The sequence below is a fragment of the Seriola aureovittata genome, chromosome 16, assembly GCF_021018895.1.
Source record: "Seriola aureovittata isolate HTS-2021-v1 ecotype China chromosome 16, ASM2101889v1, whole genome shotgun sequence".
Lineage (NCBI taxonomy): Eukaryota > Metazoa > Chordata > Actinopteri > Carangiformes > Carangidae > Seriola > Seriola aureovittata.
In genome coordinates, this window is record NC_079379.1 from 15,963,931 (window position 1) to 15,988,322 (window position 24,392).

At 42.2% G+C, this 24,392-nt stretch overlaps 1 protein-coding gene across 1 annotated transcript in view; it reads left to right on the top strand.

The window, feature by feature from the left end:
- The window catches only part of ctnnal1 (catenin (cadherin-associated protein), alpha-like 1), a 48,156-nt gene that overhangs the window by 21,288 nt on the left and 2,476 nt on the right, over positions 1-24,392 (top strand). The window contains exons 2-18 of the mRNA XM_056399549.1: positions 6,670-6,859; positions 10,490-10,677; positions 11,605-11,724; positions 13,339-13,428; positions 13,680-13,850; positions 14,851-15,051; positions 16,101-16,187; positions 16,551-16,709; positions 17,324-17,416; positions 19,026-19,176; positions 20,276-20,313; positions 20,402-20,452; positions 20,889-21,043; positions 21,401-21,449; positions 22,057-22,113; positions 23,443-23,562; positions 24,268-24,351. Coding sequence (XP_056255524.1) covers positions 6,670-6,859; positions 10,490-10,677; positions 11,605-11,724; positions 13,339-13,428; positions 13,680-13,850; positions 14,851-15,051; positions 16,101-16,187; positions 16,551-16,709; positions 17,324-17,416; positions 19,026-19,176; positions 20,276-20,313; positions 20,402-20,452; positions 20,889-21,043; positions 21,401-21,449; positions 22,057-22,113; positions 23,443-23,562; positions 24,268-24,351 — 2,004 coding nt within the window. The remainder of the gene's footprint in view (positions 1-6,669; positions 6,860-10,489; positions 10,678-11,604; positions 11,725-13,338; positions 13,429-13,679; positions 13,851-14,850; positions 15,052-16,100; positions 16,188-16,550; positions 16,710-17,323; positions 17,417-19,025; positions 19,177-20,275; positions 20,314-20,401; positions 20,453-20,888; positions 21,044-21,400; positions 21,450-22,056; positions 22,114-23,442; positions 23,563-24,267; positions 24,352-24,392) is intronic.

Sequence of the window (24,392 nt, forward strand, 5' to 3'; positions counted from 1 at the left end):
TCCCTGTTCGTTTTAACAAAGTGATCCATATGCTATAGAGTTTGTGTAATGAGAACAACAATCTGAGGCACACAGAAACAGGAGGCTCGCAAAGTTACCACAGACGGAGACTTTCTTTCTCATATTAGCAAGGACAAACAGGAAAACTCGCACAGACAACATAATGCTGACAGTTTAATTTGATCAGCAAGTAAACACGACCAAGATGTTAAACTTCCCTTTTTGTTTCTCTCTGCCTTGTCTCCTTCTCTTCACACTGTCCAATTATATCCTGCCTATGCACAAGCTATTCCAACATTCATACAGCAGTACTGCAGTAAATACTTGTGTGCATACACATGCGAATGCTGAAGAGGACAAAAGATAAACTGTGCTGTCACCATAGATGGATGGATGAAGTTTCTTCTTTTGATTGACACCCTGAATTCAGACAGATCAAATCCTTGTGCCTGACCACTAATAGATGATTGTGACGCGTGTACCGTTTCTAATATAAACTCTGCATTCAGTTTTTTTTCTTTGAGGAAAAAGCTCAATTTGAGTTGTGACTTTCGTCAGCAGGGAAAGTAGAGCCCACAAAAAAATCAGAGATCTAAATTAGACAAATAAGCAGGGCAACAAAACACTCGCCAAGCAAGCAATTATCATGATGAATGGTTACAATGTGTGTTTAATAAAAGCCCCCTCAGGCCTCAGGATTAGCTTGTTCACACTCACTTTTATCTTGCTGGCTTTGTTTAATTTTGTTGCAGTTATTAAATGACAAGAATGACACAAATTTGCCACCGGGGGAAAAAAAAAAAAAAAAAGGCTTTGAATCTGTTATGATTTTTCTTCCACAAACACACCCTTTTCTTTCCACATTTATAATTCATACAGTTGAACAACAATCCAGAAATCAGAACAGAGAGAGAGAGAGAGAGAGAGAGAGAGAGAGAGAGAGAGAGGGGAAGAATGACTCTGATAACGCCAAACTTTCCCCCAGCGTTGCCATTCAGTGAAACTCAGTCAGTAGCCATGGGAGGCAGCCACAAATGTTTCCAGCTTTTGTTACCCGCTGATTTATAGTCAGTCACTGTGTCCTTGAGGTGTTAGTCTAGATTTCCTGCTAACCAATGGGTGGGCTCTGTTCCTGTGTTGTGCTGCTCAGATTAAGCTGTTCATGCGTTTTTTATGGCTTTGTAATTGTCCTCCTAATTATGGACAACAAAGAGATGAGGGGTGAACGGTTGGGAATTGACTGGTTGTGTATCAGGGGAGAAAGTGACAAGAAGGGGACAGACAGCACAACAAGCCTCTGCTGTGCTCAAGTGCGAGTGAAAAAGAGAGACTGACACATTGTGATATTATATACAGAAGTGTGAATGTGGAGGCAGGGCTCTCACTCTTCACTACAAGTCCTGAGATATGAAATTTACAGATGTTTTCCCTTTTGATTACAGATGTAAGAGCATTTGATGAATTTTGTCATGGGGATGTAAAGGAGTTACGGGGACAAACAGGCGACGCCACTGTAATATACATCCATTCTTTAGGGCTCTGGGATGACTCATTTAATGTTACTAACGTTGCCAATAATTACAATATGAATTGAGCTTCTCAGCCAAAGTGCCAACTTGATGTCAATGTTCATCCCCGCTGGTTCCATTTTCTTTATGCTAAGATAATATGAGCAGGGCTAATACTGCCATAACCATGACATAATTAAACAATTGGCTTTTGGATTTGTTTTGGAACATGAGACCAATTCATGAGACAGTGGCGTAGACATGTAGCTAAAATGGACTCGCGTTACTTATGGTGGAGTTTAACTGAACGCTTGTTACTGTAGCTTCATTATGTCAACCGGGGAGGACAAATGCCAAGCTCGCTGAAATGACCGTGTGACAGTTTTTCTTTTAAGTTGTGAAATCAATTTATAAATATCATATCTAAGCTCTTTGTTTTAATTGACATGTGCAATAGCTGTAATAAGCAAAAAACACATTCATTTTTAGCAACTAAAGTAGGTTGTAGAAGCATTCAGCTAGGCCTGTCAATAAACAAATCTGTTGGAGGTCCAACTTTGCATCTAAAGCAACATTTGTGCTTATTTCACGGATTTCATATCATGTAAATCCTTGGTGGGTTTTGGAGGCTTTGGGCTGGATGCTGCTTAGTTGGTAATGCTCATTGGCATTCAAACACTGCTGGAGTACAGCAGAGCACAGCAGCCTGTTATAGAGGGGGAGTGTGTGAAACAGAGAGATGAAGAATGAACCAAGAAGAGACATTTTAAATGAGTAAACTGCACAGAAATATACAGTAGATTTCTAACCTCTGGCCTGAAGGCAGCTTCATTGATTGAGCAGCTGTCTACAAGGTCTATCCGCTGTCTATACTTGTTCGTTATCAATTAAAACGTGTCCATACAGAACAGAGCATCAAAATCTGTAAAGTACTGAGAGTTGGCATTGAACCTATCTGTGGTCTTTTTTACTTATTCATGGTTCAGATATTTCTTAATTTAAATGATATTTTAACTCTTTAGTTCTTGTATTGCTATTGTTTTTTCAACAGCCTTAAACACGTGAAGTTTGGCTTCTTTTGCTAAAGGCGCCCTTTAGTGTTTTCTTATAAACAAAGTTTACACTCAACAATGTCGGGACCCACTGGGAAAAACTCTGCTCCACGGTGCTTCTGGTGGTCAAAACTCCACAGGGTACCTTTTTAAATGAAGTGTTTTACAGAAAAAGGCATCAGAACAGAACAGACATAAAGAACAGACTCCAAAAATGTCCATTAAGTTGAATTAACACCTCTCCAGAACGGTTTCAACGAAATGAAACATTCTTTAAGAAAGATATAACATTGTATACGATTGCATTAATGTGGCTCAGCTAATAAACTACTAACTGAGTATATTTTATCCATCTAGTACACTATTTAGGCCATACCTTAATACTCGAAATTGATTACTTTGAATAAGGAGATAACAAGATAATTAATATATTATCATAAAAAGAATGTGTTATCCTGCGATAACAAGACAATTAATTACTGATCACGAGCTTGAAGATTAAAATTATAATTGTATCCTCGGCTGCTCTCACCTGTGAAAAGCCAATCATTCAATATGATGTGTTGAATAGTAAATGAAGTGAACTACTTAAAGTGGAGCTGCCCCTGATGGAGGAAATCCCAGGCAGCAGTTATTCTCTGTTCTCTCGTTGTAATTCACAGCAACTATTTCTCTGTTTGTCTTTCACAGACAGGCCGTCTTAAACGTGTTGAACTAATTTCACCCTCCTCAGCTGTTGCAGTGCAGAAGAGGCCTTTTCACACAGGAAGATGTGTAATTAGGTTTTCTCTCGATGTCACTTTTGACCCTCTTCCGCTTTCCTGTCGGCCTCTCATGCGGTCTGTTTCTGTCACTTTCTCTTTCTCTTTTCCTCCCTTGGTTAGAGGAGAGGCTTTTTTTTATTTTATTTAAGAGGTTCTGGTGTTTGTATAGCTACACACATTCACACACTCTACAGGCGAGCTTCCTCTCATAGCCACACACAGATTTTGTTAGAAAAGCTTGAGGACTTGAGGACAGGGTCATCAGAAACACATATAGTTTATGTCACAGAAGTGTTAATCAGGTGTGCTGTATAACCTGAACGCCACCTGACAATAAACCTTTCTTTTATTATGAATGCGTGAATCATGTTTCACAGTGCCCAATTCCTTCTATTAGACCACATAATGTCCAGCCAGCCGGTGTTGGGTGTTTTCTAAGCGGTATCCTCCTCTGTGTGGATGAAAAAAAAGGCCGGGCTCGCAGGAAGGGTAGCTCGTATACTGAGATAATAAAGATAGAGTGATACATTAAGCGAGCAGACCAATAGAACTGCCTCGTGAGCACTTTCAGGTTCATGATCTCGCTACAGAACAATAGTCTGTCAGAGAAAGGAGAGCAGGAGGAAACTTGCACAACTGATTTTAACACTAGAGAGAAAAATGGCGACATAGTCAGATGGATACTGACAGAGCTGTGGAGGAGAGTAAAGAGGGAGAGCAGCAGGGTTGTAGTACTTAAGCAACTTCTCGCCAGAGCAGCCAGTGCAGTTTACAATCTGATACTGACATATACTCGTATATTCTCACAGCTCCAGTGTTTCATCATGCTTCTGAGCACTCTTCTTTTTCTTTTTGTTGGATGTGTGATTTGATAAATAAGTGAAGTTGAATCAAACACCCAGCTTTATTTGCTTCTTTAGTTTTTCTTTTTCTATATTTTCTTTTCACCCTGTACGTCTCAACTTTTTCTTTATCTCCTCTTTTCCTCAGGCGTCTTTTTTCATGCACACAGAAGTTAATACTTGACAGTTAATGTAATTTTATAGAAAAGAACAGTAGGGCCTGGATGTTTGATAAATCCACGATGAGTGCTATAAATGGGTTTTCATGACTAAACCAAACCGCCATTGGAACTTCATCACAGAATAAAGATATCACCTTCGTTGTACAATGGGTTTAAGAAGGGCTGCAACTAACAATTGTTTTCACTATCAATTATTTGCAGATTGTTTTATATATAATTATAAAAAATCAATTAATCAATTAATCATCTGTAATGTGTTAAAAATTCTGAAAGAAAATGGCATTCAGTTTCTTAAGAGTTCATGCTGATGTCGTCAGTTTGCTTGTTTTTTCCAACCAACAGTTCAAAAACTAAAGATTTTTAATTTACTGCCACATAACACAAAGAAAAGCAGCAAATCCTCACATTTGAGAAGCTACATTTTTCTGTTGTGCAGAATTCATGCCAAACCAGGCAGCATGTTTTTTTGTTTTTTTCACTCAGTCCCAGTTATTTTTCAAATTTCCCAGCCATTTGAAGATGGAAGATCGGAAAATAAAAATATTGAAATTTCTCCGCACATAATAAAATCGGTCTGCAAAACTTTGCAACTCAGAGATACTTGACAAGACTGTCAGCGAGGACGACGTGTGATGTACAGTATTAATGTGGGTCATGTCTCACAGGGCAGCGGCTCAGGAAGATTGCTGACTCGGCCTAATTCAAGCTTTAGCATTGTGGTTCTCACAGTAAGGAGGCGATGGTTGGAGGTTCATGGTCCGACTTTTGGACATTTTGAAAACATAAATATTCACGAACGAAACCGTGTGTCGAGCAACTACTAACTATGTTTTGGAATAATATCAGTGTCTTGTGGAGGCATGCTAAATAATGACAGTTGCTTGGAGACAATCCTGGCCTTTTTGTGTAGCTGATCAGGGTAGCTGATCTGTAACTATCCTGTCCCCTTTCCACAAACATCTGGGGATTAAATGTGTTAAATGTGTGTTGCATTCATGTGTCGGGATGCTGCTCGTTCAAACAACCGTCTGAGATCAGCAGAACCAGTGTGCGTTTTGTAGCCCACAAAGACTTTACTGGAAAAGATTCCCCACTTGGACCACCTGTAGCTGTGGACCAATTAAAATCACCACCCACCATTGCTTGACCTAAAAGGTTTGACACACACATGCACGCAGGCGCACACACACACACACACACACACACACACACACACAATGATAACAGCTGGAGAGAGTGGAAGCAATCAATAAATAATTGATGATAATTGGCTGTACCCATACATAATTGACACCCTCAATTATCACTAAGAAGCCCCGCCTGAGTTTCGTGTGTGTGTGTGTGTGTGTTTCTGTGTACCCAGCGGGTGGACTTGTCTTGTATATGTCAAACAGGACATGCGTTCCTTTCCCATCTGCTCTGTCTGTTGCTGTTCCTCTTTCGCATTTCACGAAATATTGTGCAGGTGATGTTTTCTCTCTGATTAGTCGATTATCCGCGCGCTGTATCCCAAAAATGTTATGTCCACTTGTTAGATGTGCTGGCAGGAAACTCCTCTCTCCAGATAAGCAAAGGAAGAACGTGCTCCAGACTCAATATACTCCCTTATCAAAAATGTTGTTTGGATATCGCAGCATACTTTCACTAGTTTGAGACTGCGCAACTTGTGTGTTCACTTATCTTCCCTGCAGGCTTAGACGGGTCAGTGGATAAGTTGTTAGACATTACTTAACTATGCCAGGTACAACAGAGAATGCCAGAGATGCTCGACTGTTTTACTTTTTACTTCCTCTGTGAAATTTTAGCATTTCATTGATGCTGAAATAATGAGTCAGTTGGCCTGTTTTGATGATCAATTAATTGTTTAATCATCAAACATTGTCTGGTTCCAGACTCATAAATGTGAGGCTCTTCTGTTTTTCTCAGTTTTGTGTTGTCGTTGGTTTTTGGATTGTTGGGTGTAAGAAAACATGCAAATTAAAGACTGTGGGCCCTAGGAAATTTGATTTTTTTTTAGTCTTGTCACACATTTTATAGACTTCATTTTGAAATGGTAAATAAATTAAAAAAAAAAACAAGCAGATGATTCATCTATAAGAAAAATAATTGTTAGTTTAGCATAATTATAGTCTAGAGCTGTAGGGCATTATTTTTTAGACTGTCTGTTTGGAAACCTACCAGCAGATTTGCAGTGAAACTTGCCAGTATAAGAAATTTAACATTTTATGTTTTAAAAAAAATAAAGGGTAATTAGTAATTGTCCTCCTTCACAAATAACATTCTGCTTTTCCCTTTTCTTCCTCCACCACACATTCCTGCAGATCACCACTCTGATCAACCATAAAGACAAGCCAAAGAAGTCCGAGCGCACCCTGGCAGCCATACACAGGGTGGGCCAGGCGGTGAGCGTGGCAGTGGGACGTTTCGTTGCCGTCGGGGAAGCCATCGCCACAGAGAACCAGGAGCTGAAGGATGAGATGGGTCAAGCCTGCTTCGAGGCACGCAGAGCAGGTAGGCCGCTTTGGCTGGATCTCATTATGTACTTGACATTTCTCTGAATTGCTGCACTTAAACTTTAACACATCGTCAAGTGTTTCTCTTTTGGACGAGACAGGGGTGGCTCTTATTTTGTGGTCACAAATTTATGCTGTAAAACTAATGTGAGGGTTCTTCATCATAAAGGCTTCTTCAGAGTGGCTACTGTGTCTTGCCCTCGTAAGCAAGTCCACGGCTTTATGCTGTTCAGAGATTGCCGCTGAGGGAGTTGGTGGTCAGCCATTAAGACCTAAGTTATTGTCTCCTCATCATTGCTTATTTGCTTAGACAAACTGTGACATTTTCATAAAGCGTCAGGCATCACCTTCAGGCTTTGCAGTGTTATCAGATTTTAGCAAATTTCGATTAGTCTGGACAGCCCGGCTGTCAAACAGTGTTACACCAGAGGACCTTCAGAGTGCTCTAAAGACATTGTTGTTATTAGGTTGGTAGTAAAGGTTGGGGGAAAAAAAATGCTTCTTCACCCAAGGGTGCTGTGAGGAATGAGGGAATGAATGTGTCTGCACTGGGTTGGAAAGCACCACATAATAGATTCTGATAGAAAGGTCTCAGCATCAGGCTGTCGGCAAAATTGAGGCAGTCGTAGTTTTCCCAATATTCACTGCTTCATAGATTTCTTCTGTGTAAAATGGAGAAGTGTTTCTCAACCTGAGGCCAGGACTTATTTTCTCCAGGGTTTGAATCTTCTGGGTGGCTGTGCCTTTTAGTGTGGACTTTTAAACTTCATTTCTGCAGTTTCCTACCTGCACTAAAACATCCAAGCTAGGGGGAAGAATGGCAATCTGGTCCGGGGTGCAGCGTGCCTCTCCCCTGACGTGGACTGCACGAGGCTGCAGAACAGAACAGATAATCTGCATGGATGCATACATCGAGTTCACAAACGGAGAGAGACAAAGAGGTACAGAGAGTTTTTTTGGGGTTGGTGGAAACGGTGACAACCTGTGTGGATCACTCTCATTGGACTGTCAGCTTTTACTGAACCCGAGAGAGAACAGGTGAAATTTTTTTTGACTAGTGTTACTACTACTACTTCTTGTAACATTTTCTGTTTAGATGCTGTCTAAAAATACACACTCACGACACATCACCCCCGTATCCTCCCGTCCGTCTAAACTTTCTCACGACTGTGTTTAGATGTTTGACACCTCTTGCTCGAGGAATCACTTCTTTATAGTTGGCAACTTAGTTGTTATCAGGCAAAACAAGGACCTCATTTAGCCTTCTACAGAGCAGACCGGAAACATATCACACTGGATAAGAATTTAGACACAACACCGTGATAATAGGTTTATGTTTTGGGGAGTGGGGTGTGTGTGGGGGGGGGGGTAGTTTGTGTAGCAAAGCGTTTAATCCTCACACAGTGCTGATTTGTAAAGACGGCTAAAACTCAGACAAAGAGAGTGCTGGTGGGAGGAGGAGAATAGACTGATGAGAAAACGTGCATGTTAATGTGTGTGTGTGTGTGTGTGTGTGTGTGTAGGTGAGGCCAAGTGAAGTGTGTGTGTGTGTGTGTGTGTGTGTGTGTGCGTGCAAATGTCTGGTTGTGTGTTACCCACTGTGACTAATTTATTCCAGTTCTCACTTTTCCTCTTAGGGAGGTGTTTTCACAGTTTTCCCTTGCACTTCTACTGACAGACACTGTACAACTGCTCCCTGATTTAAAAGAAAAGAAGAACTTTTTGTCTCGTCTGTGTCCATATTTAAAAAAAAAAAAAAAAAAAAAAGAAGAAAAAGATGGAGACATCTTCAGGGATAAAAAAGAAAGTCTTTTAAAATTCTTTAAGTCTCCGGGAGAGAGAGAGAAGGGCTAGTTAGTGAAGGATTGACATTTTCTCTAATACCTAGCCGCAGGGAGAGTTTAATCAGGCAGGCTTCAGCCTTGTGCGCTATAATGAATGAAATAAAGGCAGGCTGAAAGCACTAGTTTAATTAGATGCTACCCATCATCGGAGCGGTGGAGAGATCCAATGAGGCAGGTCAGTGAAGGCAATCTGTGTTGGATCTCTGTCTCTGTCTCTTTCACTCAGTCTCTGAGTGTCATTCTCACATTTGTGTGCTTTCTATCTTCCTTGCTCTTTCTCCTTCAGAAAGATTCACAGTGCCCAAGACGATGGTTAGGATTAAAATAAATTCACAGCCGATATATTATGTGAGTGTTTACGTACATGTAAACAGGTAAATTTACAGGTATGGGGGAAACGGATAAGTAAAAAAGGAATAAGACTCCAATCGCTTTACCAATACACAATCAAAGATATTTTTGTAGTGAAAAGAAGATACAAAGGTTATGTGAACATGTGCACAATAACTACGGGACCAGTGTGATTTTAAGGTCATGAGAATCCATAATCCTTACAATTTATATTCTGGGATTGAAGGCGGCTTTTTGGAGAGGGGCGAACTGGCCTCTGCTTTCCACCCCACTAGTGTCATGGGGGTTGTGCAGTATTCTTTGTGAGCCAGGCCTCGATGTTTTAACTGGTTAGCGGAGCTGGCACTGAAAAGCAGCCTGTCGGATGCAATCAGTTTGTCTGCGCTGCTTCTTTTAAAGGACCAGCCAAACTAAATAGACAGCCAAGCTGCATGACCCGATAGAGACCTATCTTCCCCTTCCCCCTCCTTTCTGAGCTCCTCTTCTGAGATTTCTCTCCTCCTCCCTCTCGCTCTTAACTCTGGACATTTTTCTCTTGATAGGGTCTATTCTGGTGATGGATTTCCAGCCTAAAAAAAGACCTTGCATTCTTCCCATATTGGGGCTAATATGAGCAGGTTAGAAAGAGAGAAAAAGGGAAACTTTGACTCTGTAAGAATATTTTTGCATTTGCATATTCCGTGTATGTACGAGTTTGCTCTGGCATGTTCGCCAAGTTTGTTTGAGGACCTAAGTTGTCTCCCCCAGGAATGGCTCACACCACCCACCAAGCATGCCACACAAGTGTTTGGGTTAGGGTTAGGTTGGCAAAACCATCATACCACTGTGCCTAATATAGGCCCATTGAGCTTCTTTCTGTCCAGGACAATATGTTCTCCCAGAGGTGAAGATTGGCAGAGTGGAAGAACATTATGTCATAGTAGACACACACACACACACACACACACACACACACACACACACACACACACACACACACACACACACACACACACATCATTCCATTTTCTGCCTCTTATCTGGGTCCACATCTCGATGGCAGCAGGCAAAGCGAAGTAGCCTAGAGGTCCTTCTGCCCAGCCGTGTCCTGCAGCTCTTTCTGGGGGATCCCAAGGCGCTCCCAGGCCAGATGGAATATGTAAACCCTCCAGCATGTTCTGGGTCTGCATCCCCAACTGGGAGAAGACTCTTTCTGAGTTGTCTGACAGTTAGCCAGAAGATCTCCAAGCCTAACAAAAAGTCATTTTCCCCAGCCGCGTCAAATGAACTCTTTTTTTTTTTTGCACAGAAACTGCACTCCCTCTCACCCATGAGTTTATTCAGGAAATAACGAGCTTCTTCTGCCGACTGATCTCATCTGGCTGATTCGCATTGTTCTTTTCTCTACATAGTACGACTCCACAAAAGCCATTGCTTTCTCTCCCCTCTTTCAGGTGATGCCATAGCCCAGCTGACAGATGTGGGATCAGCCTTGCCGTCCCAGACAGACGGACGTGTCACTGTGTTCAGCGATAGGACAGGGATGGTGAAGGCTGCACGCTTGCTCCTCTCTTCAGTCACTAAAGTCCTGGTCCTAGCTGACCGCATTGTCATCAAACAGATAATCACGTCACGGAACAAGGTGAGACATTCAAATATAAGATGACATATGCATAAACTGTCTTGCATAGTCTCTCTCTCTCTCACACACACACACACACACACACACACACACACACACACACACACACACACACAGACACACATAGTGGTCCACACACAAATACACACACACACCTTAGTAAACTCCATACTGAGTCCTTTATTTCCTAACAGATAAGCACTGGCTCTCTGAAGGAGTACTCTGGAGGTAATTGAAGGAAAGCAGCACATTTAGCGACCGCATAAAAACACAGAGCCAGAGTTAGTCTCTCTCCATCGTACCTGGCTATGCTCTTAGCCAGACAGTGTGATATGGATGTAGCTGTAGACTGAGCCAAGAATGGAAACAGGGGGCTTAATCATGACTGGTTAGCCTCGTTTGGACAGGCAGTCGACAGCCCCCTGTTCCCCATTACTGGCAAACACAATTACATCTCTTCCTCCTCTTTTGTCTGGCTTGGATAAAAGCTGCTGCGTTAGCGCTGCCAGCTAGCCTACCCCGAGCAGCTAAATTAGTAGCTACATGGACTGCTATTAACTAAAATGCAGGTTAGGAACTACTTAATTTGCTGGTTTTATTTTAAGGATATCACTGATATAACTACATCAGATTGAGCCATTAATACCACATAGGGAGCCCTGAAATTAAAACAGAAATAGAATCAATGTAAAAACATTGAAATAGATGACACATCATGAGTCCAGTAAACGTTGTTCTTGGTTCTGATGTAAGGTAAGGATTTGCTTTTGGGATATAAACGCGGTTTATGAAGTTCTCGGATGTTTTCACACTTCCTTCAGATATTCCACACACATCAGAAGTAGGTCATTACGGTGGAAGGAGTAGAAGAACACGAACCATATGTTGCCTTTCACCGTACCACTCTGATCTTGTCACTCCTCTCAGGTCCTGGTTACCCTCGACCATCTGGAAAGAGTCAGCACCTTCCAGGAATTTGTACAGATTTTCAGCCAGTTTGGCAATGAGATGGTGGAGTTTGCCCACCTCACAGGAGACAGACAGAACGTGAGTAGCATGTGAAGAAACCATATCTCTGCTTTTCTGTTTCAAGAGTGTCGGCGCCATCAGCCCGCTTTGAATATCTCTCAGTAAGTGAAATGTGTATGTGGTCTATCTTGGCAAAAAGCTGCATATGGAATATGGTGTGGCTTATGAACATGCAGTAATTTGTCTCTCTTTGTTTCTGCAACACCGAACACGGTTTGTTTATTCATATAAATGTAATCTCCTAACAAGCAGTGATTTTATAAATATGGTGTTCTGAATGTACAAACAGGTGGTGGAATTAGACTGCGAATCCTGCAGAACGTGCACTATGAATGTGCAGTCAAACTCAGAACAAATCAATAATTCAAGCGTCAAATATTTACGCTTCCCAAAACATCAAACAATGAGGTAACAAGCTTTCCTCAAAGTCTTTTCCGCAAAGTTTCCTCATTTCTCTCTGTATCTATTCTTTTTTTACTTTTTTTTTTTTTTTTTTCTCATTCCGTAGAAGAAATGCCCAGGTCTGTTGTGACTCATAGTACACAAAGACATGTTTACATCACGATTCAGTGTTGATATGAACTGACCTATGCTTTCCGCCATCCATTCTTTCTGCAATGTATTTGTAGCAAATTTGCAACAAAACTTCTGCTCACACCTTCAGAAAAACAGTCAAACTTAGGGGTTCTAACTTTCTACTGTCAAAGGCTGCTAATCCTACTTTGATGCATACATTCAGCCTCTGCAGCTAAAGCGCTTTGCCTGCAGAAGCTGATGTAAAGTGCAACGGCTGCGATATCTAGACAGGGAGGGAGGATCGACCATCCCTCTTTCTGAATTTCATCTGGGTTCGTGTTTTGACACACACATCACGTCTCTCTCCAACGCTCCTCATTGCAGCTAATGCTCTCTCGCTCCTCATTTGCCACCCTGTTTTCTTTATCTTTTTTTATTTTTTTATTTATTTTTATTGTATTCACTCCCACTCATGCGCTCCCATGCACGCACAAGCACACAGTCCTTTAGAAAATCTACCATCTCCATCTATTGAAGCCAGGCGAGCACAGAGGCAAAAATAATGACGGATAATCACGTCGTCTTTGTAATCTATGGCGAAGTGCCGGGAGAGGAGTTGATTCAGCTGCCTTATCCAAATCCCGTATCTACCTAATTCGAGCTGTCTATTTCTGTTTGGAGTACAGGGAGAGCAATGCAGCAGGTCATACACACTGTATCTTCTTTCCTATTCTGGTAGTGTCTCTTTTTATTAGATGACAATTAACGCAGGAGGTTTCGTGTGTGTGTGTGTGTGTGTGTGTGTGTGTGTGTGTGTGTGTGCGTGCGTGTGTGTGTGTGTGTGTGCGCGTGTGCGTGCACTTGGAGAAGAATCTATCACATTTGTGTGTCCCTTCATACCAGCATGAAAGAGATTTGCTGAATAATTTTGATGCTTCATGTCCTTCGGACACCCTGAGAGTTCTAAGAAGTTGTAACTGGAGTAAAGCCACCCATTACCATCTGGTGTGTGTGTGTGTGTGTGTGTGTGTGTGTGTGTGTGTGTGTGTGTGTGTGTGTGTGTGTGTGTGTGTGTGTGTGCGTGCGTGCGTGTGTGTGCGCGTGCATGCACTGTAGGACTTGAAGGATGAGAAGAAGAAAGCACGGATGGCAGCAGCCAGAGCGGTGCTGGAGAAATGCACCATGATGCTCCTCACAGCCTCCAAGGTAAGCTGCTGGTGGACCTCTGGGCATGGTTTATCTCAGGCTTAAAGATTTAAGGCCTTCTCAAGTTTATTTAATTTCAAGGTTTCTCACACACTGTGATCAATGTTGATATGCAAGTCACACAATCATAAAAAAAAAAAACCCAAAGGGGAGTGAATAATTGTGGTTTTAAAAACATTAAAAATGATAGATGTTGAAAAGAATATAGGAGGCCATGAGCTTTGACATTTCACATTGAATTCCTTCCAAAGACTTGCCTTAGGCATCCAGATTGCGAGTCGGCACGAATCAACAAAGACGCCGTTTTCCACCGAATGCGCTGTGCCCTGGAGCAGGTCATCGAGATAGTCACTGAGGCACGGAGCTGCGGGGAGAACAAGATTCTTCCTGCCAGCATCTACAACGGCATCAAGGACTTCAAGGTAAGATCAGAGATGAGACTGGAGAAGTCGATGTAGTATGTTACGCTAAGGCTTGAGATTAGTGACGCTCGTCTGACACTTGTTGGACTGTAAAGTTAAGTAACGGTCCTCTTGTGGGCAAAGTGTCCTGCTTTTTTGATTTAGCTGTTTTTAAAAACCACTGTGGCACAGCTTTATCAGAAAATGACAGCAACATAATCTGTTTTTATTAATGAGGCTGTAGAGAGGCTCTAGCCCTGCATGACTGTCGATTTTGGTGTAAGCTGTAACATTTTTGAATTCACAATTTTATGTAACAGCTTCAGATGCGACTCGGACAATCAACACTAGAGGACCAGACGTATCTATTTTATAATTCGGTTAATACGGTTGTGTGAATCACCATTAAACCTACATCGCTCTGACTAATCTTCTCCCTCCTGCTTGTGCACTGGAAAATGAAAGAAATGAATGTGTGGAGGGAAAAAAAAAACCACTTTTGAAGGCGTCCTTTCCATTGAAAAGGAAAGTAGAAGAAAGTATTTTAATGAAAGGACCTAGAGATACTTATTGCTTCTAATAAAAGGCACTTAAAAGCTTACGTAAACCTCATCTTATCACACATAAGCAGAGACCATTACTGTTAATTACAGACAAGAAAAGGATAAAACAGACAAAATGCATCAGCTTTTATGGTTGTGTACTTGAGATGCTGTTTTGCAGAATTTATTGTGCCCCTTTTGAAGGCCCGAGGTGAGTCGAAGGCTGAACCCATACCCCGCACTACTTGTCATTTAAGAATGAGATCAAGTGCTTTAATAAATATAAGATGGTAAATTATGTTTTTCAGCACATTGGTTAGTAAAGCTCTTGTGTGTGTTGCTGCCTCAGTCTTTTCCAATGTCTCCTCTGGCCCATCTTTCAAATGCTCCTTCCACTCACCACAACCCTCCTCCTCCTCCTCCTCCTCCTCCTCCTCCTCCTCCTCCTCTTAACCCTCCCTCCCTCCCCGCTCATGCAGTCCGGCGTGGAGTGCCTGCGGGAGAACCTGTACTCCATGTCACCCGAGAGCGTGGACAGCCAGCTGGAAGCGCTGGTGGAGCGGACAGAGGACTTCACTGACTCGGCCTACACCAGCCACGAGCAGCGGCAGGCCATCCTAAGTTTGTGCCAGCTGGTGCGCCAGGACACCCAGCAGCTGATGCACGCCTGGATTGAGGCGGTATGTTGGCACAAGCTTGCACAGATGCACTCACTCACACACACACACACACACACACACACACACACACACACACACACACACACCTACACACCTACAGTAATATTCATAAAAACATATGCTACCATATGAAGAGTAATTATAAGTACCTCATCTGTAAGAAACTTGTAAAAGGAAGGTCTGATAATAAGATACAGAAAAGAGATAGCAAAGGACACACACACACAGCATACTACACAGACAGACAGACAGACCCACGCACATTAATACACCCTCCCTGGCTCACTCAGTCATTCACTTTGGCTACTCGATTTCTTTACACACATCCCTCCTGGAACAACAGAGCATAATAACCCACCTGAATAACAGTTTTTACTCAGTCTCCTTTGGCTCAAAGAGAAACATCACGTAGTGTTGTATCTTGTTGCCATTCAGCAGGATCTCCTTGGCCTTCGGAGTTGATGGACTTATGAAACACAAGTCATTATGTTGCAGATCCTCATTACAAACTTTTTCTTCTCACAGTACACAGATAGACTGCAGCCACATACAGTAGTGCCTCATCTAGCCCTTGCAATTGAAGGTCATTGGGAGAATTGAAAAGACCAGAACACTGCAGTGTTTTGAAATTGCAGAGAAAGCCTCTGAATGTCCAAATAATCATGGGTGTTCTGCCATTTCAATTTGTGCTCTTGATTCTCATTGTGGCTGGTTTAGCAGAGTATATATTTGTCTTGGCTGCGTTTTTGTTCCAACTAGTCTGAAATTTGGAAAATGGTTGCACAATATTTAAATCACATAATTTGTTTAAATCATTTTATTTTGATTACATAAAATTGCGTGTTGAAATGCCTGACTCTCTTTTCGGAACATAACGGGTCACAAATGTAATTGGAAAGTCAAAAACCAAGCTGTTACGACTCTGACATACCTTTTCCATTCCAGTCTTTTGTGTGTGTATGTGTGTGTGTGTGTGTGTGTGTGACTGGAAAACCATATTGTGTCTCATGCTCTGTTCTCTCCGTCTTGTCTCTGTCTCACTGGAGCAGCAGTCCGTCCACGCCAAAGAGGCCACAGAGGACATGGAGGTGGCCATCCTGAAGACATGCCAGAGCGTCAGTGACCTCAGACGTGAGGTGAGCAGCGGTCTGTCTCTGGTTTGCCCGTCTGCCCTCCAAGTCTGAGTAGATGTACTCAGTTACAGAAACAGACAGATCTGACTTGGGTGTCTCTTACCTGCTGTTCTGCTCCTGTAGCTGGCTCCCCGCTTTTCTCCGCCCCCCTCCCCCATCACTTTTCGCCTCACCTGCTGCTGCTGTCTCTCTGTCAACTCAACTATGTTACCTTGTCAGCTCTGCTCTTCTTCTGTCTTCTCTGCCTCCTTAAAATCCACCCTCATTCATGCCTCTCACTCATCTTTCTTTCTCTTGTACTTTGTCCAGCCTCTAGAACTCCCTCCTATTCTTATTCTACAATTTCATTTTTGATTCCTCCTCCAGCTCCATAAGGTGGCAGTTGGTCGTGCCTCAGACCTGCTGAAAGTTCACGGAGAGCAGTTGCCTCTGCGGGCTCTCAAAGCTGCAGGCGCCGAGGGAAACCTGGAGGCAGTGGCGGAGCATTCGCGCACGCTCACCGAGCAGAAGGAGCAGCTGGTGGAGGTAGGCGGGGACAGGGGCGAAGGCAGCAGGTAGGCTGGGAGAGGGTTGACGGTGGTGTCACCAAGTAGAGGTGTTCAACTAGTAAAGAAAAAAAAAACAAAACAATAGATATCTGTAGTGACGGATAGTTGTTTTTTTTTTTTTATCATATTTCTCCATACATACGTCAGTCAGGTGGCTTTGGGTGAAAAAGTTTGTCATGAGTTCCAAAGTTGTTGAAAACACATTGAAATTCCTGTGCTCCCAGCATTGTAGCATAAGTAGCTGTTTATGCAGGCAAACACACAGTACTGGAGGTGAATGAAAATGCAGAGTACACTTCAACCTCAGCCAAATAAAGCCAACATGTGGTTTTGTTATGCAAATATTGTGCAGAAAAATACCACGCTCTGTCATGTCTCTACTAGTGGCCCCTAACAAACAAAATGGACAGTGTAGTTTAAAAAAGAGACACTGTGTCAGGGTAGAGCTGCTCTTTCGGAAAATGTTGAGATTTTATTAAGATTATTAAACCTTTTCCCAAAGATGCAGCCTAAATATTCACTATTATCCACTCGCACCATTCACCAAGCACCTCCAGTCAGCCTATTTATCCCTCCTGTGTTTCATTCCAGACCTGTCGGCTGTTGTGCCATGTGTCGGGGACAGAGCCTCTGGAGATTACCTGTATACACGCCGAGGAGACCTTCCATGTCATTGGTCCACAGGTAACATTAATCCTCCAAACATTTTCTGTGTGGATTGTTGTTTTTAGGTCAGTCTTAATATCATGGCCCATTGACTTGATGTGTAAATGGCAGCGACCAGGGGAAAGAGGAGAAGTCGGGAAAAGGTGTACAGGTTAACTTTAATGAAACCTGAGACCCATTTTGTTCGATTCATCACTTTTATTGTATGTCAGTGAAGTCAAACTGGTCTCATGGTGGTCCGGGAGTGAAATCAAACCTGAGTAATGTAGTACATGTACACAGTTGGGAGGGGAAAACGACAAATTACCTCACGTCTCCTCTGTCTACCTCCCACACCTGCCGTCCTTTTAAGATAGCTGAGAACATGCTGTCCACCTCGTCCCCCTATCTCAGATCTAATTATGTTTGCTCTTGGAAACCATCCATGCCAGTAATTATCCAGCAATGTAGAATGTTCCTGTCCTGCGGCGCTAATGTCAGGTCCCGCATGACTCTGCAGTAATGACTCCGCTCCTAAGTTCAAAGGTCAACCAATCAATAACGCTGCAGTACAGGGTGGCGGCGGTGATATCTCTCTGTCTGCCCAAAGTAATAGAGGGTGGCTTAGAGGGTAATTGGCTATTAAATACTACACTTTAGGGGATGGGCATATGATTTGTGTGTGAGAGATCAGTTTTTTTTAATACTTGTCAAAATTCAGTTGTCTAAAATCTTATTTACAGTCTAGAGATCAGACTTGATTGAAGATGTAAGTTATGTAACAACTTATAACAGCTGCACTTCCGTCCCACATATACACATCATGTCAGTTTTTCTGTCAGTTAATGGAATTGAAAATATGCACCTACTAACTTAACTGATGTGAACAAGCTTAAACATTAGTTGCATATTATGGGAAATTCTGTATTTTTAGTTGGAATAATTCCACAATATTATTTTTCGACTTTTGGAGTTAAGTTTTGTCATTATTTCTCCAACAGGTGGTATTTTATTGTAATTGTTTTGTTTGTTTTTGTAACATTTAAGCTGCTCATTTATGTCCCCTGCATCGGGGTCATTTTAGTTCCTACCTGCATTTGTTTTGCTGGGGACAGTTGTGAGTTTAACGGTAATGGGTGTAATGAGTGCTACAGTGGAGTGGAGGCTCTGATGTGAGCCCCATGAGACTGAAGTTGGGTATTTTACCGTCTTGCTGTGCTTGTGCTGATTAAAGAAGATTATTCTCAGAACTGTAGCTCACTTAATTACCCACAGACGAAGGAGACGGGAGCCTGCTATTCATCAAGAAAACCGGGTTACAAAGCTTTTAACATTGTTAACAGACATATTAATGACTTAGGTTTAGTTATTGTCTAGTGTTAAAAGACCTGTTTATCAGTTTGAGAAGAATACCAGCTTCCACAAATTTTTTTAAATGTTGTAGATAGTTTACATTTACATCACTAGTTGCATTTGATTGAACTGAAAATCACCACAGTCAGTGTCCTAGTTTCCTGTTTCTGGGCAAGAATTACACCACATTTTGTTCCTCTGTCTTTTGCCTGCATAATGTTTTATCTCTGCTAACAGACAGACATCATTTAATGATTCCTTTTCCCCTGTCGCAATTCTTCCCACTCTTGCTCAGATCATCTCGGCAGCACAGACGCTGGCCCTCCACCCGTCCAGTAAGATTGCTAAGGAGAACCTGGAGGTGTTCTGCGAGGCCTGGGAGTCGCAGCTCTGTGACATGGCCCTGCTGCTGCGAGAGATCAATGACATCTTTGAAGGCAGGCGAGGTGTGTTTTTGTTCAGTTAATGCAATTTGGATGCATTTGGTTGGGTTGCTGTGGTAAGACAGACAGCACGCATGCGAGAAACATAGTCTTTCGGAAGGAGTGAGAAGCAGAAGCGAGTACAGGTAAAATGCGCATATGACATCTTACCCTGAAAGCATCACACTCTCTCCATGGTGAATCATTTTGCACCTAAAAACTTTAACTAAAGAGTTGAGGCAAGGCAGGCACCATGAACATAGAATTAATCATCACAGACTGTGGGAAGTATTTTGTGAAAGGAACAACGTCAATGCCACTAAACACTCTTGCATTCACTCCTTCTCTGTATTTCTGCTCTTTTCACTATTGTGCCAGTTGCCTGAAGTGCCTAAGTCATGGACAGTCCCTCTTACAAACGCAGCAGTTTGACATAAAATCAGACAGAAAGTACACGTAGCTATTCAAGCCTAAGAGACTCTGTGTTCATTTGTTTCTACTGTACATTTGTCCATGTATGCACAGATGTTTGCATGAGGGAGTGTTGCATTTAAGTGCTGACAACCATGTGCTTTCACACACTGTCTGAGAAGTCAGGGGGAAGCTGTTTCGGCATATTTTCAAGACATGGCTGCCCTTACGAATATGACTCTCAGATAAAGTGCAGCTCGGTGGGTGAAAGGATCACATCCATCACACTGTTGTATTACCGTGAAGCCCGAATGATCCGTTAAAATGTTATATGGACACTGTGGAGAGAATTGCTTTTATTATTTTAATCTTTCCCCATAAACATGACAGTTGAGAGTTTATCGTCTCCGTAGTCGATTGAAATGAACCGTGCTGTACACGTTTATGATGGAAGATAAAAATGTGTCAAAGGCAGACAGTGATGAAAGCAAAACAATTAATATCTATAATTTCCCAGCCTAATTGTCTGAAAAACTCTGGATGTCTAAACACAATATTCAAAGATATAACAGCAGGGTATAATTTTCCCTCTAAATCATTGAGCTATCATCAAAACATAAGATGTTATTATTTTATGTTTTTTTATGTTTTTTTTTTTTTTTTAAACTAAAAATCTTATGTTCAGATAATCACAACAACTCTTTATTCCTAGGAGACAAAAGATCTTATTTGTCACTTCCCAGACCCGGGGTGAGTATTACACCACCCATCCTCATAAATATTGCAATGATACAATGGTGTGTAATCCTCTTATTAATGCCATTCTCTTTTCCCACAGAAACACTCGACTAATTTGAAGACTGCCAAGGCTGTCAAGTTGGATGCAGAGGTAGCATACACCATAAACTCCTCTGGCTTTCAGCGCCATACATCACGTCACATCTTGCACCCTGTTCTGACAGCAGTATATTCATCTCCGGGAAACTTTGTGTCACTTGCTTCAAGAATTGATGGTGTTTGGATTCTAATAGGCTGCAATTTTGCTGGCCAGCAGTTTTACACAGGCTGTACCACCACAGGAAGCAGGATTATGCTGATTAGAGAAGTTCTGAGTGTGTTAACAAATGAAAATAGCCCTGCTTGCTAATATACATTTGTAAAAGGACATCCATTATACTTCAGTCTTTCCCATATAGAATAACTTTGTATGTGTGTTTCTTTCTGTGATTGTGTGTGTGTGTGTGTGTGTGTGTGTGTGTGTGTGTGTGTGTGTGTGTGTGTGTGTGTGTGTGTGTGTGTGTGTGTGTGTGCGCGCGCGCACGCAGGAGCAGACAAGCATGGCCAAGCTGGGCCTGGAGCTCCGTCTGCTATCATCAGACGTGGACACAGAGGTGGAGAAGTGGGAGGAGCAAGAACATGATATTGTTCGACAGAGCCAGAGTCTGGCCAGTATGACCTACAACATGTACCTGTTCACCAGGTAGCCTATTGTTACCACACAATACACAAACACACACGCTCAGATTTTGTATCTGCAGCTTTCTGAGCTGTTACATTCATTTCAGAGCTTAACATTGTAAAGCCTCTTAAGTATCCACATGAATCTCTTTAGAGGCTCAGTGTTAATGAGATTCTCGAGCCCCCAGCTATCAATACATACCAGGCAGGGTTTGAGCCACTGACAGACTTGACATGACTACGACTCATTCTGACAATGAAATTGCTGCGATTCAGCAAAGTAACAGTTTTTGTTGATTGCTCTGGAGGTATTTTGCCCTGATTAATTTTTCCATATTTCCCCTCCTCATTTTCTCTGTTTCTCATATTGATTCCATAGAGGGGAGGGGCTGCTGAAAACAACACTAGATCTTTTTCATCAAGCTGAGGTATGTACATCCATATCCACTAATCTCTCCCTCTCCACCTCCTGTTCTATTTTTCCTCCTGTTTTTATCAAAGTTGTAAATGCACACGTCCGTTGTTTCATTAAACCAAAGACATACAGAGGCTCGCAAATCAATAGGTTAGCAAATTCCAGTTTCCCTTCATTCACTACCTTCCTCTCAGATCTGATAGGGAAGGACAAGGATTTATCAATATGATGGAAATGTGGCACAGTATATTCCTGGCCTCCTCGGACACATGAAGTGATAACAAACAGGGTTGCTCAAAGGGGTATATCGTATTGAATTGGGATCACTGCCAATAATGTGCAGTGCTTTGTAGAATCAGGGCCCAAAATGTCAGCCAGGATTTATTCCATTCGTGGTGAGAAGGGGAGATAAGAGAGGGAGAGGAACGAGAGGGGAAAGGGACGGGAAGGCGTAATGATAAGAGGCAGAGAAAAAGTAAAATCTCATGATATTTACTGACTGTTCTTTTTTGCTCTTGAATGGCTTCCTGGTGGAAGTTAAAAGTAGTTCTTCTTGTATTTGTGGAAGTTTTTTGATTTTTTTTGTCTTTTTTTTTTTTTTTTTGTGATTCCCTCTTAAGGTTCTATCTGAAGAGGGGCTCCAGCTGTGCTCATCTCTACGCACCTTTTCCACTCAGGTATAGAGTAATGCAATAAATCTCTCGCTCAAACACACTCTCTGGGCGCACGCGCACACACACACACACACACACACATACATTTTTGCACATAAAGCAACTTTAGCAAAAAGGAAGCTAATGTGTATTATAAAAGAGAATTTTTTGTGTAAGTAGCAAAAAAAATAAGTGCAGGGGAATATTAAAAACAAAAAAATGAAGAAAGAAAGAAATGTACTTATTTTTATATATACCCCTGCTTCGCTGCTGGAATCTGACTACAGTGTTCTTATAGGAAGATCTGCAGAACTCAGCATAGAAGTGAATAATGGTTAAAATGAAAAAAGAAAAGAAAAACAGTTTATTTTCATTCAAACAGGTTGAGCTGCAAACCCATCTTTCTGCAGACACACACACAGACACCTGTGCCCCCACTCACGTTACGCCTCTCACACACACACACACCCATATCAACCACTCTGGCATGCCATGGTGCCAGGTCTGCCTTTATAAATCACACAGCGAGAGCAGGAAATTAAGGCTGTCACACACTTTCACCATCCTCTTTTCCTCCGACTTGAGATCCAGCAAACAAACGTACCCTCGGTGCCTTCCTTCCTCTTGCCCTCCACCAACTTCTTCTTCGGGTCCTCCAAGTTTAATTACATGGCTCTTTTTGACAGCCATTAACGACTGCCATTTGTCACTGCTGTGTCTGTTGGTGTGTATGCTTGTGCACTTGTGCAGGGGGGGATTGTGGGGTGGGGGAGTTGACTGCGACCGCCCAGGACTAATTCATAATCAGGAGGCCTGGCTCTTCAACTTGCCTCACGCTTTCTGATTAATTACATCAAACAAACTGGCCCTAATGGAGTCCCATAGTTCTTTGGCACTCGACACACTTGTAACACACCTGTGTTGCGCTCATTGAAAATTATGAAGCTATTTATGCAAATGAGCTTAATAATTTTTAATTGAGGTTTAAGAGGTTTTATGTACTCTTGTCAGTCATGAATAGTACTACCCTGAATAAAAGAGCTTGTGTTTTTAGGTCATTTGTGGACTTGGTTTGTGCACACATGTAACTGTAATGGTTTGACGGCCCCCGTGACTAGGGATTAACTCGGATGGATAATAGACTGGATCATGACCTGGCTGTCGCTGATGGATTACATCAAGCAACACTACATTTTAATTTATTTTTTTGTGTTTAACCAAGAGCATTGTAAATCCAGCCCAGTGAATCTATCAATGTCTGTACATATTAACCCAGTCTCTGTGGATAATACCATCATAAACCATCTCTGATGTCCCGATGTCTCCCTCTCTTTCTCTGTCTCTCTGTTCCAGCTGGTTGATGAGGAAAAGTCTGTGGTGATGACAGAGATGGAGAAATTGGTGGCATTATGCCAACAGCTGCAGACGGGGGCCAAGACTCCTGTACAGGGCAAGACTGCCACCTTCCAGAAGGTACCCACACTACGCCCACACCCTTTTGTGTCTTTGTTTGTGTGTACAGTTGTTATGAAAATGAATCAATGACTTGTTTTTGCCCCGAGTCTTTTCTGTTTGATACTACACGAGTACTATCACACAGAGTGTACAGAACAGGTTCACTGCAGTTTCTTTCTCCAAAAGGGGTAATTAGCTTTGACAGCAACAAAACTACATCCCCAACAACATAGGGGCATGAGTGAAGCACTGAGCACACGATAGAGCATGACGAACTGTGTTATTTCATCACCGGCTACGGCATAATCTTTGAGTGATCTGCGAGTAACGCCATTATTGAACACAGGGCGCTAGATTAATGAGTGTCTATGAGAAATTAATGAGCATCTTGGGCAGGGATGAGCTGCCTTAGGTCACCTTGTAATAAAGGCGAAGGTTGGAATCAAAAGGACGGGATGAAGAATAGCGCTTCCTCTGCTGATTAATGAGCGTCTCTTTGATATGTATTTCCTCCCTTCTCTCTGTCTCTACATCCTGATGTTCACTTTATCATTCATCACCAACAGCAGAGTGTGTGTCAGTGTTAATTTATATGCCAAACGCAGTTTAGATGCTGGTGTGTGTGGTCGGTAGGCTGCTGTGTTGTTTGTTTGTACTTGTACATTTGCATCTATTGCGCTGTCCCCTAATGCAGTTATGTACAATTTTATTCCTTGTCTCTAGGTGGACTCGTCCATTCAGACAACTAGAGGCATCTTGACTGTGGTCCTCTCCCTCCTCCCATTCTGTAACAAGCTCAACAAAAAGGTGAACAGGTCTCATGATTGAATGAATGGCACTAATATGGA